Raw genomic sequence first — 16,867 nt, forward strand, 5'->3', positions numbered from 1 at the left:
AGGTGTTGTTGTGACAGTCATCTTTCTGATATCCCCCTTCCATTGGCACTTCTCAGGATTCAAGTCAATATTTGTACTCACCCAGCCTCCTATTATGGGCTGCAAAAACAAATACTATACTAACGCTCTTTATTTATCATCAAATATATTTAGGTATGCTGTGGCCTTTATGCTTTGGTTTGAACACTGATTTTTGCTTATGGATTCACTGACTGATCTTGTTACAGATGTGAATGCTTGCCTGGCTACAGTGGAAAACATTGTGAAATTGATGAAGATGACTGTGCGGGACACAAATGCCGCCATGGTGCATTGTGCGTAGATGCTGTCAATGGGTACACCTGCATTTGTCCTCAAGGATTCAGGTAAGCAAAGTGGCATGGGCTCCCTCCAGATAATACTCTGACATTGGAATGTACAGGCTCATGGAACTATTTTAAATGGCTCAGAAGCTATTTGCACAACATCTAGTAGTCCACTTGTATGACAAAGCCATTTTCGGCATGCACGCTGTTGCTTCCAGTCATTGCCCCCTACATACCCAGTTGATACTGTGTTCTGCAGGACAGAGCTTCCTGCAGATACCATCCTATCAGGAGATTTGTTCTGCTAGATGTTGGAATGGGGTCTTTAGTGTGTCAGCACTTCCATTTGGAACGACCTTCCATGGCATATCAGCATAATAATAATTTATTCCCATTATCTGAGGCCTGGTAGGGCAGACACATTTTTTTATATATAAATACCCTGGTTAGTTTATTAAACCATGAACCTATCTCTTCACTCTGTTGTACTTTATTCAAAAGCAACTTAGAGTAATAAAATTCATACTTGTCATTAACTAAGTTTTACTCAGAGTAGACCCATTGAAATTAATGGACCTAAGTTAGTCATGACATTAATTTCAAAGGATCTGCTCTAAGTGACTTGGTTGAATACACCCCATGGAAATGCAGCTTTATCAATAATTCACCCTGCATCTTTACTTCAGGCAGGTTCTCTACCCTCCTATCCCAGCATCTTGCATGCCTGTCTGATTTAAACATTTGTTTGGTGCTTTGTTTTTTTTTGTAAAATCCCCCTCAATGTTAATTTTAAAAACTGTTCAAAGGAGTAGCAGGGGTTGACTTCCTAACGGTTAAGGGCCTGCTAATCGTGCAGTGTACAGCCCAGTTTATCCATTCATTTTGAATGTACAAAGAGTCATGTGCAGAAGGCTTGTCCCCAACATTTCTATCCCTCACTGTGTATTAAGCAGAAAGTTGTGAAGGAGGCACATTCAGTTGCTCCACCATTAAACTACATTCACAAGAAATGTAAGGCAACAACACGCCCAGAGGCTGATTGGGAATGTTCAAGTTATGCTTTATGTTACATAGAATTCCTACCATCATCACACTAAGTGTTCGGATTCTGATTGTCATAAAAGTGCTTAGCATTTGGTGTACAGGATTTCTGTAGCTCTGTCTTGACAATTTCAAGTTTAGTTCTGTCAGCTGTCAATAGGCCACTCTTCTGAAAATTTCACTGTATGTCAAAGATAAGGACACTTCACCAAATGAGTTCAGTAATCATTGCCTGGAGGGTTAGATATTGCTTCCTTCCAGTCAAATATTTTCTGTATTTGAGAACACATTCACAGCAAGAGAGCTGTCACACCTGGAAAAAAAGAGCTATGATAAAATAGAAATGCAGGAGCATTTGTGAACCTTTTTTCTGGTCATTGAACCTACAGCAATTTACTGTTTTCCCGATTTCATTGCTTCTTTTCTTTTGTTCTTACCATGTACTTCTGTTGCATTACTCTGCTTTTAGCATTCTGAAGAGCAGGTATTGATTCTTAAAGTGATGTAAGGCCATGCTTTCAAAAGCTCAGTGCTTACAAAAGATAAGATAAGGAAATGAATTTCTTTGTTCACCCTTCCTGTTCTATTCTCTCCTTAAATCTTTGACTTTATGCTGGTTGTACAGAAAAAGGCTAATGGATAGATTTGTCTAAGTTCCTAAATCGCCTATGTTCCTAAAAGTGTCTATTTGTTGGTGGCACATTATTTTAAAGTATGTTGCTCGAAACATACCATGCTTAAAAGTAACATGCCACCAAAAAAAGATGGTTTGGGGGACATAGTTTTTAGGAACCAATGTAGTGGGAGCACAGTGCCTGTGAAAGTCTAGAGACTTCACCACGATAAATGTTTTTTATGTTTGTTTTCAGAATTTATATCCTGCCTTTCTGGTAAAGATTCAAAGCCACTTGCAGTCAAAACCAGAATTTTCCAAAAATATAAATAAGTTAGTCAAATAGAAAGGAAGTGTGGCACTCTCTAAAAACAGTAAAAGCAGTAAAAGCAGTAAAAGAACGTCATCATTTGACTTTTTACAATAAGGATGCATATGGAATTTATATAGAACATAGATACATTATAATAAAACCATACTTTTAATAGCTTGAGTATTTTATGCTGTCCTAGGTGCTCATGCTTTTGCCTTATATAATAAGATGTGCAGTTGTCCATTTTCCATTTTTATCCCTTTCTGTCACTCCTAGATCACCTGTGGTGTTCCTCACCTTGCCAAACAAAAAATACAATGAAATGATCATTGCAAAGATGTATTTACGAAAGGGTAAACCAGGCAACTGCACAGGGCAGCAAATTGGAGGCGGAGTCCCCTCCCACAAAAGCTCAGCCCAGGCCCTGGAGCCAATGGCCACCATGGTGGACTCATGGGCCAGCAGTGGGAAGGGAGAAGCAAATTCATCACACCAGCCAAGGACAGCGCCCCTGTTGTGAAAGGGGAGGTGACACAACTTCACAACAGTTTTTCCTGAGAGAAAGTGAGGTGGGAGGGTAGCACTCGTGTATAGTTTATTGTTGAAAGGCACGGCAGCAAATCTCTTCTGCAGACGCTATAAATACAACACTGTATGTATACTTCCTCTTCAGTGCTCCTTTGGCATGACTGTCAGAAGGCATTTGGAAGCTTTCACTTCCGCTTTCATTTTATGAAATTATCTTGTTTCAACAAATCATAAGATTAATCACAGTTTAGGGCACAGATGTAATGCTAAACTGTGGTTAACTGTGAAATCAGAAGTGAAATCTTTCCATCTCCTCATGGCCATACTGGAGGAGGAAAAAGGAGCTGTGGAGGAGAATGCCAGCCCAAAGGGCTTGTTCTCATAATGACAAACCAGTTTATTGTTCTTTGGAGCTGTATCTTACATTTAGAGCTATGGAGACTGAACTCTTCTGTAGTGAACTCTTTACATTTTAGGCATGGGAGTTTAAAATGAAGTTTAAAATTCTGGTAACAAAATACTTCTACTTATTATTCTTTACACGAACTTTGCCTTCTGTATTTTCCTGGCAGGCTGCTCTGCTGGGGATTTGGAATCCCTTTTTTATTATTTTAAAGACAGCAATGGCAAACACTGTGAGCACCACAGAGTTGAGTTCTCTGATGTGCGTGCATGTAAAATCAATTTCAATTCATTTACAAAAGAGAGCAGTGGTACATGCCTTGGGCATTAGCTGTGTAGTTATTTGAAAGTCTTAAGTGCCAATGAAAAAGAAGGATTGCTTATGGTGGCCTATGGGAATGGAAATTAGGATGAATGTAATAAACTGCAGCCAATTTAGCTAAAACACTGAATGATCTTGTCATGTGTGTACCAGGCTGCTTCCAGCTAGGCATTTCGTGTGAAATCACCATTCATGATTCACACACACTGATGTCCTCATCTATTTGAAACAGACAGTTTCACTTTTTTTTGAGAAGGATGAGTAAGTATCAGTATTAAGAGATTCAATTTTGACATGGGCAGTGGCGTATCAGGCAGGGGGATGTATCACAGCTCAACGCACATTTGCTATAACCTTTGTGGTGAGCACCATTTTTTGCCCTGTTAATTTTGTTTAAGCAAGTTTAAACAAACTAAACACTTTCCCATCTAAAGTGGGGTTTTGGGTTTTTTTAATGTTTGTGAAATACAAGTTTAATGAAAGTGTAACTACAATGCAGTGGGAAGATGCCAGAGTCCTGCCCTTCCAACAGCAGCTTTGTTGCCACTTATCAGAATAGGGGATGGTAGAGTAGTGGTGAAGTTGGAGCTGTGAGGATACACTGTTGGAATACACTTGGCATATTTGCTGGTGCACCCACATAACCCACACAACCTCAGTTCAACACTTCCAATCCATTTTTTTAAGCAAAAAAAATGTTTAAATGGAGTGTGTTAGCAGTATACCCCTGTGACCCTAATTTAAAAAATAAATAAAGGGGGAACCCTTTCCAACCCTTTCACCATATTTCCCTCCATAAAACTTCCAATATACCGTATCCGTCCAATCCAATCGTTTTGACATTTCATGGGTAGCAGTGGGCAATCGTACATAAACCCTTATTGATTATATTTTGACTCAATTACTTCTTCAAATAACAGTCTATGTGATTTGTAGCTTTGTAGCACCCACTGGTGTGGACATAACATGGCATGAGGAGCATACAGGCACTCACAGCCCAGAATGATGATGTTGTTGGCATCCACCTGTCTTGAGAGACAATGGATTGCGCCTCCAGGGGTGAAGTCAAACTGATAGGTTAGCAGCACTGAAGTGACCTCCCTGGGGTGCAAGCCTGGGCAAGTTTGACCTAGTTTCATGTGTTGGGGTATGTTATTTATTTATTTTGTTATTATCTTGTGTACTCTCTGGTTTTTTGTTGTAAACCGCCCTGTGATCTTTGTATGAAGGGCAATATATAAACTTAATAAATCATCATCATCATGATACAGAAAGGTGATGTACAGTGGTGCCCCGCAAGACGAATGCCTCGCAAGACGGAAAACCTGCAAGATGAAAGGGTTTTCCGTCTGCAGAGGCGCTTCGCAAGACGAATTTCCCTATGGGCTTGCTTCGCAAGACGAAAAATGACGAAAAAAAATGAATTTTTTTTTTGCTCCAAAACCCCTTATTTTGAATCGCTAAGCTGCTAAAAGCATTTTAGCAGCAAAACCGCTAATCTCCCAAGTGTTAAAAAGCCGTTTTTAGCCCTTTTTTAGCCAATAGCGCTAATAGCGCTACTCCGTCAATGGGCTTGCTTCGCAAGACGAAAAAACCGCAAGACGAAAAGATCCGCGGAACGGATTCTTTTCGTCTTGCGAGGCACCACTGTAATGTTTTGAGCAACCTTTTCTGCTTATTTTTTACATGCCACAAAAATTCATCCTGACTTCATTATACATGTTATTTGTAAACCTACATACGAAATGTGGCCCACTCCCAAGTAAGTGTGCTTAGGACTGTGGCCTAAATTTTGATGGAGTAGCCCAAACAAAGTGCTGTTTTTTTTTAAAAAAATCTAACAGACTGCAGTTTGCTGAAGACTTAGTGGCATCATACCAACATGAAGATGCTGTGAAACTGCAGTCTCACCACCCTTGTAATAATAATAATAATAATAAATTTTATTTATATCCCGCCCTCCCCAGCCGAAGCCGGGCTCAGGGCGGCTAACAACAATAAAACAGTACAAACAACACTCTAAAATCATTCATTATAAAATTAATTAATTCAAGCCACTGGCAACCATTGGGCCAGAGCTCTGCGAAGATTGCCAATGGAGGGAGTCAGGCTGTGCCCTGGCCAAAGGCCTGGTGGAACAGTTCTGTCTTGCAGGCCCTGCGGAAAGATGTCAAGTCCCGCAGGGCCCTGGTCTCTTGTGACAGTGCGTTCCACCAGATCGGAGCCACGGCCGAAAAAGCCCTGGCTCTAGTTGAGGCCAGCCTAACTTCTCTGTGGCCTGGGACCTTCAAGATGTTTTTATTTGAAGACTGTAAGTTTCTCTGTGGGGCATACCAGGAGAGGCGGTCCCGTAGGTACGAGGGTCCTAGGCCGTATAGGGCTTTAAAGGTTAAAACCAGCACCTTAAACCTGATCCTGTACTCCACCGGGAGCCAGTGCAGCTGGTATAGCACCGGGTGAATGTGATCTCGCAGCGAAGACCCCGTAAGGAGTCTCGCTGCAGCATTCTGCACCCGCTGGAGTTTCTGGGTCAGTCTCAAGGGCAGCCCCACGTAGAGCGAGTTACAATAATCCAGTCTGGAGGTGACCATCGCGTGGATCACAGTGGCTAGGTCAGGGCGAGAGAGGTAAGGAGCCAACTGCTTAGCTTGGCGGAGATGGAAAAATGCCGCCTTTGTTGTAGCTGCAATCTGCGCCTCCATGGAAAGCGAGGTGTCGAAGATTACACCCAAACTCTTAACGGACGGTGCTGGCACTAATTGCGCCCCCGCAAGAGATGGGAGTTGCCCCCCCCCCAATCCCATATCGTCCCGTCCCAGCCACAGGACCTCTGTCTTCGAAGGATTTAGCTTCAACCGGCTCCCACGTAACCATCCAGCCACAGCTTCCAAACATCTGGTCAGTGTGTCTGGGGCTGAGTCAGGATGGCCATCCATCAACAGATAGAGTTGGGTGTCATCTGCATACTGATGGCAACCCAGCCCAAAACTCCGGACAAGCTGGGCGAGGGGGCGCATAAAGATGTTGAAAAGCATCGGGGAGAGTATCGCACCCTGAGGTACTCCACACACCAAGGAGTGGCGCGATGACAATTCCCCCCTAAGCGCCACCCTCTGTCCCCGACCAGAGAGAAACGAGTGCAGCCATTGAAGGTCTGTGCCCTGGATCCCCATGTCGGCAAGGTGGTGGTCCAGAAGTTCGTGATCGACCATGTCAAAAGCTGCTGACAGATCTAGAAGAATCAGCAGCCCCGACCCACCTCGATCCAGCTGTCTACGAAGATCATCTGTTAGGGCAACCAGAGCCGTCTCGGTCCCATGACCAGCGCGGAAGCCGGACTGGAATGGATCGAGAGCTGAGCCGACGGGCTCTGAGGCTGTTGCAGCTGTTGCCAATGTCACAATTCTTTTTCAGAGCACTTTTGTGAACCTGACATCTGGTTCCAACTTGAATGAAGTGCCTGTGGTTGCAGACTTAGGTTGTACAGTTTGGTATGATCCCTGCTTACTTAAAGGATTTCTGCAGAAACTCCTTGCTGCAAAATGTCACAGCGGGAGAACTTCTGAAATAGCTATGTAACAAAGAAATAAAACAACATGCATTATACAAAGCTCAGCAGTTGTAATGTATGTTTCCCCTCTATAGTGACATCTATCAGAAAAATAGGTGGACTACTAAAGGGAAGGTTTAATAAGTCAGACTCTACTTACCAGGGGTTCATGAATTCTAAAGAGAGTTCATACAAAAGTTAAGGGGGAAAATAACACAGAGTCAATATCTGGGAGAAAGTGGCCATATTATTTATTTCAGAAGCGCTCACACTAATAAGCTATTTCATAGTTTATAGAGCTGCAGTCAAGAAAGATTGGCGAAACCTGTGCTTGCTACTGATTCATATATACTAGAATGTGACTTAAGCAACAAGAAAGCAATATATTTGCATGTAAGTTTTAAAAGCCCAGCTCCTCCTTCACATCACTTTAAGCCGAGGAGAGTCAACTGTCATTTTTCACAATAAGAAGTTGCTAGATGAGAAGGTACATTAGACACAGTTCCATCTATCTTTGCTTCTCTGACTCAACTTTCAAAAAAACAAGTGACACGGGGCCAGACAAGTTGTGAGATTAAATGCAGTTTTTGGATTTAATGTGCGGCCCTCTGTCCCCCTGAAATGCATAACATTACCTGGAAGATAGATCACCAGGGTTGCCTCATGCACAGAGGGGGAATGTAACCCTTTCCTCTCCTGCTTTGGTGCTGAGGAAAATCCTTCCTCTGAAGATGCTATTTGTATTGTGAGGAAATCTTCCATTGAAGCCATTGAGGGATTCCAGCCCTTCAAGCTAATGTTATTTGAAAAAGCCTGCACATTCAGTGCGGAAAATAGTGCACAGTCTCTGTTGCTACCTTTGTCTGGATATTGTCTGGATATTTTAGGATGTATTGTTCCATTAAATGTCTTTTTTTTAAAAAAAAAAAAAAAGAAGAATTCTGAATTATTCATTCATATTAAGCAAAGCTGCAGCCCTATGCATGCTATCTGGGAGTCAGCTCCATTAAATAGTGTGGTCTTAGTTCTGAGAAACATGCATAGATTTGCTGTGGGCTTTTTGTTTTTGTTTTTTGCTCTCCTTTGCTTAGTTCAGAGAAGTTGTGGTATTATCTTCACACACATTTTCAGTTCTTAAACTGTGTGGGTTTTATTAATATCATACATTTGCTTGTAGCTTCTTGCTTTTACTCCAAATCCATCAAAGGGGCTTTTCTGCAACAATGACAGAATAAACCTCTTAATTGGAAAGCGTATAGAATGTCTTTGGAAAGAGGGCATGCACCATAGTCTGCTTTACATTTTCTGTGTGCTATGGTGTGACTTTCATGTTAATGATACGCTCATTATGTTATGCAAATAGTTTGGTTGGTTTTGGAAAGCTGTTATAAAGAAGAACTTTGGGACAACCAGCAGAAAAATATAGAAATAAATCTTCCTCTCTGTCTCAGCTTAGCCACATTGCCTGCTCAGAGGCATACCTAAGGGTTGGTGAAACTGGCCCTCACCAGGAGTGCAGGCCCAGGGGGAGGTCTGGAAATCACCTATCAGGTGTTGGTTTCCTCCCGCAACACCTGGAACACCCCCTGGCTCAGCATTTCAGCTCCTGTTTTGCCTGCAGAAGGAATCTGCTAGGATCTCCAACAGGAAAAGCTGATGATGATGATGATGGTGGTGGTGGTGGTGGTGATGGTGATGATGACAGAAAGGGGTCCTCAGAGTGGCTTCTCTGTTAAGAGCAGCACATGCAGCCTGTCCAGACTTGAGGAGGCATGATCCTCCTGTCCACGCAACCTCGCTTGCTTCTCAGGTTTTTTTTTCAGGAAGATGCTCATACCATATCATATCATAGCCAGGGGTCAATGATACAGCTCCTTGCCACCTTTGTGCCTGCCTAATGTGCCAGTCTGGCAGCATTTGAGAACTATGGGTGAGCACAGCTGGCTTCATGGGCATGCAGTATCAGCATTCTGATCAGAGTCAGACAATGAAGTGGTCTGTTGTTGGAAGGTCACAGTAGTTCTTCGCACGTCCTCCCCCTGGTGATTTTTCAGTGAAGTGTCTTGTCATTGGCCCTATCCCACAAGGGAAAGCAAATTGTATTGGGTGGGGGAGGGGGATTCAAACAAATGAGAATACTTGGAGGCACTACAGGGAAATACAAAACAATGCAAATATTGCTCAAAAGTAATCTAGAACCACTTCTTCACATTCTGATCCAGTCTTAGGTTGTGGCTGACATCTGAAAACTATTTCTCACATAACAGTTTTCTTAGATGTGCCTCACTTTCATTTAGGACCAACCATGAACATCACTACATACCTTGTAAGCAGCATGACTGGCTCAATAAAACTAGACACTAGCTGTAAGTGTGACCTAAGAGAGAATACATTTTTCTTATTAGTAAAACCACTCCTGGAAAGAGGAGCAGATGTCACTGAAAAGACTTGAATTCCAGTCTGTTTCTATTTTAGTCAAAATGTGGACAGAATGGACACACACAGGAATAACAAATTAAAAACAAGTTGAAACTTCATTAGAAACGGAAGGCTGGTAATTGCAAAGAACATGATTACAAATATTTATTTTCAAGCCTCTTATAAGAGACTACGGTGTTCCTTGCTTTCAAAACCACCTTGCTGCAATTTTACAAGTGCCTGATATATTGTTTCATTTAAAAAAAAACTTAATGAAGTGAATGGTATAGTTTTGAAAGGTTGGTGGTGTTTTCCTTTCCAAATGTCACATGAATATCTATCTGCATATTTAGCAGTCAAATAATTCAGTCACACATTTTGATTCAAATATGAATTTAAATGAGTGTTTTATAGCCTGATTTCCACCCCACCCCCACCAGCCATGTACCACTGGTGATTTTCCACTCAGGGTGTAGGATTGAAGTACCGGTAATTGATATGTAATGTTTCCTGCTCATATGGTTTTATAAAGTGCTCTCGTGAACATATATACTCATATATATAGTCCATTATGTACTCACAGGATTACCTAAAAAACCAACACAAGAGCTAGAAATGTTTCTTTGGTTTTGGCCCAGCATTTGTCACTTCTGTACACTCTAGAGCAGGAGGAGTTGACAACGGCACATTTAGATTTGAACTTCATATCTTTAAACTTCTGGTGGGTTTAGAATAACATTCTTACTTTCTTATTTTTTAAGTGGGCTTTTCTGTGAAAATCCTCCGCCGATGGTTCTGCTCCAGACAAGCCCTTGTGACTACTATGAATGCCAAAACGGAGCGCAGTGCATTGTCGTGCACCAGGAACCCGTCTGTCGTTGCCTGGCTGGTTTTGCTGGCCAGAAGTGTGAGAAACTAATTACCGTCAATTTTGTTGGAAAGGATTCCTACGTTGAACTTTCACAAGCCAAAATCCGCCCTCAAGCAAACATCTCCCTTCAAGTAAGTCAACCCAGTTCTGTTCCCATATAATGTGGCAAAGAACTTATATAAAGGCCAGCACACACATTACATTCACTACCAGCGAAAACAGTCTTACTGTGATAAGCAATACCCACTTAAACCATCATTGGAAGGAACACCTGATGACTTTAAAAGCTGATCTGCATGCTTTCACACGCTCCTGATGCAGTTTAAGCATCTTGTACTGGAAAAGAGCCATAATTTCTTTCCTCACTCAATACGATGGAACAAAAAAATGAAGAAACAATTTGTTTATTTTTTTGACATTGCTCAACCCCTCCTCATTCTCTCTGGTTTTGCTTGCATAAAAAAGCAAAATGTGCCATGATCTAGGAGCTGAGGCACATTCAGTCATATAGGCCACATCTCGGGCTTCATGTCGAAAACAGGTTTATGACAAAAGTAGATTTTGAATGATAATATAAAAGCCAGACTTGTTTACTACATGGATCTCTCACAGATGGTGTTCTCAAAGCTTATTTTGCAGTTAAAATATTGCTTCTCCATCTGGTAGCTAATGCCACACAAGTAAAAAATTAGCTTTAATGAAGCATCTCTTAAAACAGGATTAAGGGGTGCTTCCAAATAAAAAGAACTGAAATAAATAAAAAGTCACTTTCAACTTACCAGTCTGAGCAAATACTTTGATTTATTTTTTTTAAGTGAATATTTCAGTTTCAAATATTGCCATTTGTCTTGCAATTTAAAAATCACTCTGGCACATTTACTGCAGAAATAATTGGAAATCATACTTGTTTCTGAGAACCTCAAAAGGCCTTTTTTTAAGCATGTCGCTACAGAAGAAGGTTGGGAGAAGACTTGTACAGATAAAACTTCGGGAGCAGTGGCTAAATGCCTGAAAACTTGTGTGGAACTAAACTAATCACAATACAGGGAAAGTTGAAATAATGCAGGGGGGAGGCTGCAGAAGCTAGTCATGCCTACTGTCACTGCTACCTGCAGTGAAAGTGTTTTCAGTAGAAGCGCTTCCCTGTTATCTGAATGCATGGGCAACATACTAGAAGACTCATAGAGCATCTCCACATGAGAGGAGACCTCGCCAAATCCCTGCTAAATATGACATTTGGAATTCCTCCCCCACTCACACAAGCATTCAAGAAGCATTCATCAGTATGTGCATACAACCGCTTTACACAATTGCTGAATGCATGGATGGTGGTTTAGTCTTAATTCTGAAATGGTCCATTGTACATCAGCTGTTACTACTGAAGGATGCAGACAGGAGACTTGGCGTGGTGTAGCCTACCACTTGACTTGTCTGTCCTGGCAGGGCACTGCACCATTTTCTGAAGTCATTGTAAGTGGTTTACCGTACTTACAAGTTTACGTTACTTAAAGCCTTCAGTTCATGGCTGCTGTTTTCATAAGCAGTCAGCAGTTGAATAATATTTTTAGAAGTTTGTTGTGTTACATTCTGTCATTTTATTTCTCAAGCACCTTGAGCTATGTGAGATTTTGGGTAAAAAGTTATCAAAAAAGAAAAAAAATGAGAGAAGATGTATGCCATCGTGAGTGCTTTTTAGCAGAAAGAATTAACTATAAATTATATAAACAAGTAAACTCAGGATTTCCTAACTGGGGAGACGGGTATTGCTTTTGTTTACTGTATTATGTCTTTGTGATCCTTGGATGGGCGGTATAGAAATTTAATAAATTTAGTACTTGGCTGCAATGTACATTTAAAGTTTCATATGTTCACAAGCTTCCCTCTTCAAAACTGACCTGAGGGATGTTTGACATGAGTAATTCTTAGTGTACATTTTACCTGGTTGTGTTTCTGGTGGTACAGAAACTGTATGTATCCCGTTTATTAACTTTCAGTGAACATTTGTCCTAGCAAAGCTCCTTTTATAGAATAAGCACAGTAACCGTGATCTGATTCCTAATGCCCACTGCACACAGAGATGCTTACTGAAATATCTAGAGATGCCACACTTAAAATGGTACATGCGAAGGAAAGAGGATTTTCAGTCATTTTGAGTTTAGGTTTCGGTTGTAAAACTTGGGTTGTAAAATGGTTTTTTACTTCAAAGGCTCTCCAGCACAGGGGGGCAAAAGTTCACAGTAAAGTTAAAAGCATAAATGGATGTTTTGTTCGGGAAGTTGCTCATAGGAAGTTTAAAAGGGGATGTTTTGATCAGGATATTTTGCATACAAGGGCCTAAGGTTCAGCCTAGGAAGCAGACAATTAAGGGGGAATAAAAACTTTACCAGAAAGCTACTCTCCTTCTGATTGGTAAAAGTTTGGAAAGGCAATGGAAACAGGGTAGTTAGAAAGCTGTGGAATCAGAGATTTGAAGAGTTGGAGTTGACAAAGCTGTAAGAGAGGGAGGGAACTGAAACACTGGAAAGTATAAGAGCATAGTTGGGCACTGCAACAGGAGGAATGTGGGAGAGACCACAAAGAGACCCGGAAGTTGAACAGAGGGATGCCAAAATTGCTGACTACTGGTTTGGTTAGGGGGAAAGTCTAGAATAGGTATAGAATGCATTTATCTCTATTTATGGATAACTTTATTGCCTTACTAAAGGTTCCAAAAACCTTAAGTAAAAGCATATAGTAATTTGTGGGAGGAGGGGGCAGAATTAGTCTGAGGACCTGTTATTTATTCCATGCCTAATTGCTTTATCACTCTCTGCAGAGGAGGGAGTAGGTTAGGTCTGATAAAATCTGAAAGGCTAACAGGCTGTTCAGTGGAAGCAGCCAGAGAAAAATCAAGATATGCACTTGGTGGCAGTAGCGAGAAGTTAAAGGATTGTTGTGTTGACTGGTCTGCTTGCCACCTTTCCTTTTAATGGTGCAGGCTACAACCAGTGCCATCACACTGTAAAAAAAAAAAGTAACAATTTTCTTTACCAAAGAGCACAGTGCAATGGCTTTGAGATAAATGTTTTGGTATTTACTAACTATACATGAAGTAATAGTTGTTGTGACAATACATAAATATTATGTATTTGCCTTTGCTTTTATATATATATATATATAACCATTAATCACTTTTACTTTGACATTTAAAGGTAGCAACAGATAAAGACAATGGCATCTTATTATACAAAGGGGACAACGATCCCCTGGCTTTAGAGTTGTATCAAGGTCACGTGAGACTTATCTATGACACACTGAGTGCCCCACCCACAACTATATACAGGTAAGTACACTGGCTACAGAATTAGAAAGTGAAGATTTCCTTTTAAAAATAACATTGCATTCTCTCTCTCTGCTTACAATTTCACATTTTCCTTATCAGGCTATAAGAAAAGATGCTGTTGGGAATTTAAAAACAAAACAAAAAACCCCAAATAAAACCAGTATATTTACAGACCCACACTTCATTACTGTATGGACTTCCTGCTATAAGTTTATATTTATGCAAACAATCTATTCTAATCCTCATTCTGACACCACACATATAGAATAGGTCACAACCTGATTGCCTTCAGTTGAATCACAATTGGGCCAGAAGGTATTTTGAAACTGGAAGAAATTATGAAGTTTCAACCGTGAACCACCTAGACCAGTCCCTTCATGTGAGTTAGAGCCAATTACCCAGAGGTAATTGTTAATGAATAAAGCACCCAGCATTATCACAGTTCAGCTGTTGCTACTGTCACAGAGAACACACACAGTGCAAAAAGAAGCTTACAGACAAAACAGCAATAGATGCCTTGCACATGGAAAGCAAACCATGTATGGATTGAAAGCAGGGGAAATTTAGCCAGTCTGACCTGGGAAGGGCAGAGGGGGGAAATGCTTTTCTGGCTGCACAAATACCAAGAGCACATCCATACTTTGCACATCCATTGTGTTTATCACAAGTGCAAAAATATTTCACACAATAAGCGTGGAAAGTGTGGATGAGACGTATGTGTAATGTGCATGGTAGAATTAAACCCAGTTAGGGCTCCTGGGTGTGTATGAGTGTTTAATGCTTCATGTCTATTCTTCACACATTGTTTGTTCTCAGCACATAACCTCCTTTCTCTAATTCTGAGAGTTTCTAGTGCCCCAGAGGATCCACATATGGTATCTTTCTGTTTTAAAGAAATCCTATCACCCTGCATAGTAAACATAAAAAAGACCAATTTGATGTACAGAGGAACATGAAACTGCTTACAGAGGCTTCAGTTCTTTGTGTGAATTTTTTAACACTCCGGAAACAAGACAGGATGGGTAATTAGCTCAGTTTGGTGCCGTCTGCTCTTTTTAGGGGACTGTGTTGTATGCAACAGAGTGGAAGCAAGCTCAGTAGGCTTCCTTCTTTGCTGGCGGTGTATCGACTAATTAGGCAGTGCATTGGCCTCAGCTAGCTCTGTACTGGAACAGAAAGGCTAATCATTAGGTCTGAGCTAGCCTGTCTACCCATCGGAAGGGGTTTTGTTGGTTACTTTCACCAGTGATTATAGTCTGGTGGGATAGCCATGAAAACAGACTCTTTCTTCTGTAGCTAATCCTAATTAATTCCATGTTATAGCAAAGGCAGAGTTGTTACAGCAGTTTTATGCCACTAATTAGAACATAGGGGAAGGCTCATTAGTTGCAGACAACACATGAGGTGGCAGATCAGAGCGGGTGCCTGCTCCCTATTGTTGATAGCAGAATGCTGTAGTGACAAGGGGCTGCTTCTGATATCTCAGCATTTCATGGATCCTCTCCTTCCCGGCAAAGTTACCCGTGGCGTGAAGCATCAGTGTCCTCATTATTCCCGTGCCCTTCATATTGATCAAGGAGGAGGTCTCCATTCAGAATGACACCTCATTACCATAAGATTAATGGCCTGCTCGCTGGCTGTGTTTTGCACTGTGTGATCTGCTGAGATGGTGAAAGCTGCTGCTTAATGTGATGCCCTTTCTGAAATGTCACTCTAATCTTTTATTAGTTTAAGGAGTATAGCAGAATGGGGATTAGCATCAAGCTCGATAGGAAAAGATTGGGCTGAGGGAGAAAAAGCTACAGCTGAAGAATGTCAAAAGGCAGGGGAAGGTGGGAGGAGCTTCTAAGTGAATTAGATTCCCACCCCCACCCCCACGAAGGAGGGGGGTCCAGAAGGGGAAATTTCCGGCTCCTTGTGCTTCCTATTATGCAAATGGCCATGTTTGCAGAGAAGTAGATCTTGGGTACTATTAAGAAAAATGTATATTGTTGTGACTCTGCTGATAGGACACACCTCTATAATTCTATTATTCTATGGCTTCAAAAACTGGGGAGATCCTGCCTGTGCCAAGCCATCCCACCAGTGATGGGATCTTTGTGTGTTATGAGGCAGAAGGCACAGGCAATACTCTGTTCATTTAAGGTGTACAGTTATTGAATGTGCATGCAAGTCAGCAGTATCACCCACAGCACAATATCAAGCCAATCCAGACTACAATTGTACCACAGTAAGAGAGAAAGAAAATCTGCACACAAAGCAGATAGCCCAAGAAGTTTAGCCAAGACCCTAAGCGTATATCACTGATGATATTTTACAATAAAGAAATTAAGTATGCAGAAGATTTTCTAGAAAATTATTTACCCATTTTAAAGTTTAGAGAGCATAATACCAGAGTGGGGGATGGGGAAAGTAGCACACATTGGCCATGTTTGGATCCAGTGCTAAATCAGGGCTTCCTTCTTTGTAAACAAGCTGCATCAAGTTTTGCTATCCCCTGCCACCCACCCAAACTCCCACACAGCCAAGAGTAGGACTTTAACAGTGTTTACTTTAAATTTTAAAAAAATATTCTTTATTGAAATATAAAAAGTAATGTGTATATAATTTAGGGTTGCCAAAAACTTTATTATTTTGGAGAAAAGAAAAGCAGCTCAACCATTTTCCCAGTTTGTGTCCAGATTTTCACTTTTTGAAATATGACAACCCTAATATAATTGTAAGTTTCTCTGCCTCTCAGCTTGTTACTGCATCTCAACTGGGGATTGTAGTTTACACTAATTATGATTGGTTTAAACAAGCCAGCTTCATAATGCATGGTTTGAAGTTGGCTTGTGAAACTAATCAAAATTACTGATATATCACTGTCCCTACTTCAGGCGCAAGGACAAGCTGAGATTCAGGGATTCCCAGACATGCAGCAGTAGGTAGGTAGGTTGTGAACGCAAGGCTCGCTATGGCTTGTTCAAGAATCAATTTATTTCCTGCTTTGCCAGTTCTGTCCTTTCATTTTGGTGCCTCTTGCTTAAAGGGAAAGGACTTTCTAAAGATGTGAGCAGAATGGCAGCTCCTGTCCAGTCAGTGCCTTGCCTTGGATTTGCTCCACCACCACCTACCCTCCATCTTGGTAAAGCAGAGCCATTTGGAATTAGTTACTGCTCTATGGGGGCAGAGAAGTACAT

General features: G+C 41.2%; 1 protein-coding gene across 2 annotated transcripts in view; it reads left to right on the forward strand.

Annotated features, from left to right (window-relative positions):
* SLIT3 (slit guidance ligand 3) overlaps positions 1 to 16,867 on the forward strand; it is a 390,824-nt gene that overhangs the window by 351,835 nt on the left and 22,122 nt on the right. For both annotated transcript variants that reach the window (XM_083430686.1, XM_083430687.1), the window contains exons 30-32: positions 228 to 365; positions 10,254 to 10,494; positions 13,555 to 13,685. In XM_083430686.1, coding sequence (XP_083286812.1) covers positions 228 to 365; positions 10,254 to 10,494; positions 13,555 to 13,685 — 510 coding nt within the window. The remainder of the gene's footprint in view (positions 1 to 227; positions 366 to 10,253; positions 10,495 to 13,554; positions 13,686 to 16,867) is intronic.

The sequence above is a fragment of the Podarcis tiliguerta genome (genome assembly GCF_965153285.1).
Source record: "Podarcis tiliguerta genome assembly, chromosome: 2".
NCBI lineage: Eukaryota > Metazoa > Chordata > Lepidosauria > Squamata > Lacertidae > Podarcis > Podarcis tiliguerta.